Source organism: Priapulus caudatus, unplaced genomic scaffold, assembly GCF_000485595.1.
Source record: "Priapulus caudatus unplaced genomic scaffold, Priapulus_caudatus-5.0.1 Scaffold478, whole genome shotgun sequence".
Classification (NCBI taxonomy): domain Eukaryota; kingdom Metazoa; phylum Priapulida; class Priapulimorpha; order Priapulimorphida; family Priapulidae; genus Priapulus; species Priapulus caudatus.
This window is the reverse complement of record NW_014577539.1, coordinates 115108-117607: the sequence shown is the minus strand read 5'-3', so window position 1 is coordinate 117607 and position 2500 is coordinate 115108. Positions and strand designations below refer to the sequence as shown.

At 41.2% G+C, this 2500-nt stretch overlaps 1 protein-coding gene across 1 annotated transcript in view; it reads right to left on the bottom strand.

The window, feature by feature from the left end:
- Positions 1-1816, bottom strand: part of LOC106810852 (prohormone-3-like) — a 27503-nt gene extending 25687 nt beyond the window's left edge. Inside the window, exon 1 of the mRNA XM_014814323.1 lies at positions 1454-1816. Within this exon, the coding sequence (XP_014669809.1) occupies positions 1454-1579 (126 nt within the window). The 5' untranslated portion in view covers positions 1580-1816. The remainder of the gene's footprint in view (positions 1-1453) is intronic.
- Between the last annotated feature and the right edge of the window lie 684 nt (positions 1817-2500).

Here is a 2500-nt window from a genome sequence, read left to right as displayed (position 1 = left end):
GTATTGTTTCATCGCACCGCGTGCCAATGGAAGAGTTCTTCTGTCTATTTGCGCTTGACATACCGATAACATGGGTCCACTAACTAAATGAAACCGCGCGAGACCGACGTGCACTTTTTCAAACGTTTCGATGTTGTCCGTTAATCTAAACGAGATGCGACCAAGCTTCACTTTAGAAAACGTCATACGAGTACGAGAAGTGAATCAGTAAACATTCGTAGCGCACGAATCAATCAAACATGGACAGACCGAACATGAAATAGAGACGGCACCGGTACTTGTTGTAAGTGCCCGCGTAGCCCAGCTTTGTGGAACGTCGTTTGCGTCCGGAAATTACAATAACGAGTGCATTTCGTCTGTAGACTACACGCTGCATCTCCATCTCAACTGGTTGATGACGCGGAAATATCGTGCCATTCAATGCCGTCTTGATTTCTGTCCTATTACTCAATGTCGACTCACTGTATGCTAGCGGCAAATGAACCTACATTTCATTTGTTAGCAAAAACAAGTGTACGTTTCGAGTTATTCTTTTAGAGCAGAGGCGACATTGCTACCCGAATTACTCGTTGAAATTACGAAATACATTTGACCACGACGTCGTCTAAATAAAAATACAAAATTATTTTGACATCCCCAGAAACAACGAATAGCCCGCTACGAGCAAACCAAGCAGAAAGCTAAATAACCGGAAAACATTCGGAAAATCGATCAGGAAAACAGGCAAAATAAAACCAATCGATAGTTATAACTTATAATATAGTTATAATATAGTTATTATAATTCTAGACCTGATATAGTGAACGATTTGAGGCGAACAATTTCGATTTATATTTCTATATTACATCTATTGTCGATTATATTAGCTAGCAGCTGAAACGACGTTAGCATTTGTCGATCGTTGTTAACGTTGTCGTATTGACGTATTAGTACTTTGCGTGTATTATATACTGACGTAGAGTCCGCTATCTGTTCTGACACTGACCACAACCTAATAGCGTAATCAAACTGTCCAAAGCAGGTCTACAATGGCCATGATCTCAAAAGAAACTGATTGCAAAAAAACAAAACAAGAAATCGAAATCTATAAACATCTACAATGACGCCGATCTAGTAGCTGATGTATGCCATTTTATTTAAGAAATGCAATATTACACACACACACACACCCACACACTATGTATGAATGTATGAATGGATAGATGCATACACAGATAGGTCAAGTACTCAGTTATTCATGCTTCTAATTCAAATAATAAAATAAAAATGGCGTTTAGCTGAAAATGTCATATACGGATTAGAATACAATATCGAAAAAAGATCCAACGTAGGGAAAAAGTATAACACACAGAAAGGAAAATAAGAAATTCATTCTGATTCCACAAAATCGCAGCAACGAGTATCGCGAGTTACGGAAATGTACGCGGTTTTGAGGACAAACTATTATACTCACCCCGTAGAAGTCTGCGCGTTTGTTGTAACCAGGGTAGTGGCTTCCTACCCACGGACTGCCCCAGGCAGCAGCGATGCTCAGGCACAGTGAAAAAAAGGCCGCAACGTACAAAATATAGTTTCTCATCGTGATGGTGGTAGCAACTCGTCGCAACTCCTGTCGTCTGTGTATAGCGTCAGCGAGAAACAAGCGCTTCGTTAATGTCCGGAGCTCATATATGCGCCCGAATGCCGTTCGTGGAGTGAGCTCGCTGCCGAGACCAGCTCTTGACTGCTCGCAGCGGGGAGATAGTTGTGCGCCTGCCTCCGCTAGTGCTTCCTGGCTGCAGTGAGCGATCGCGTGCGCGTTTACGGATAGATTGTCTCCGTGTAGTCGTCGTCAGAGGGGTGTCTCCGTGCCGATGCGGCTATATACAACATGCTATCGACCCACGCATGGTCGTGCGCTGCCAATTGGTGCCCGCTAGAGTCTTCTAAGCCACCAGTAAGAAATTATGCTAATTCCGCACACAGTTGGTAGAATTCCGTCCACGTCTTGGTGACAATCTGGAGGATTTGCTATTGCGTTGTAAATCGTGGCAGCGCATTCTCTCCTACTTTCATTTGGCGCATCACGATATTAAAGTATACGCAGTAAAAGCGTACGGGTGGTACCTTATAAATCGACGAGTGTATTGTGCTCGTTATAAAAATTCGTTGATAAATGTTTTTCAAACAAATATTGTGTCGCAATCGTTTGCAAATGAAATTGTTAATATCAACACGCAAGGAAATGTACGTGCTATTGCCCAAATGATATGAATGTCAGGATGCAATTGTTTGAATATAGTTAGTTCTACGTTTTCCCCGGCCTTACAATAGCAACGAATTTTTAATGATCATCATAGAGAAATACATTAAAGGAACAGTAGCCTCTAGGTTCTAGGGTTATTTTCAGCTAATTTAGGTTATAATTGCGCTACATAAAAAGTTTCATGGTTCAATCACCATTAGAAATATTTTTTTTTAATGTTTTAAAACTAACGACTACAGTTTGATTACAACGACG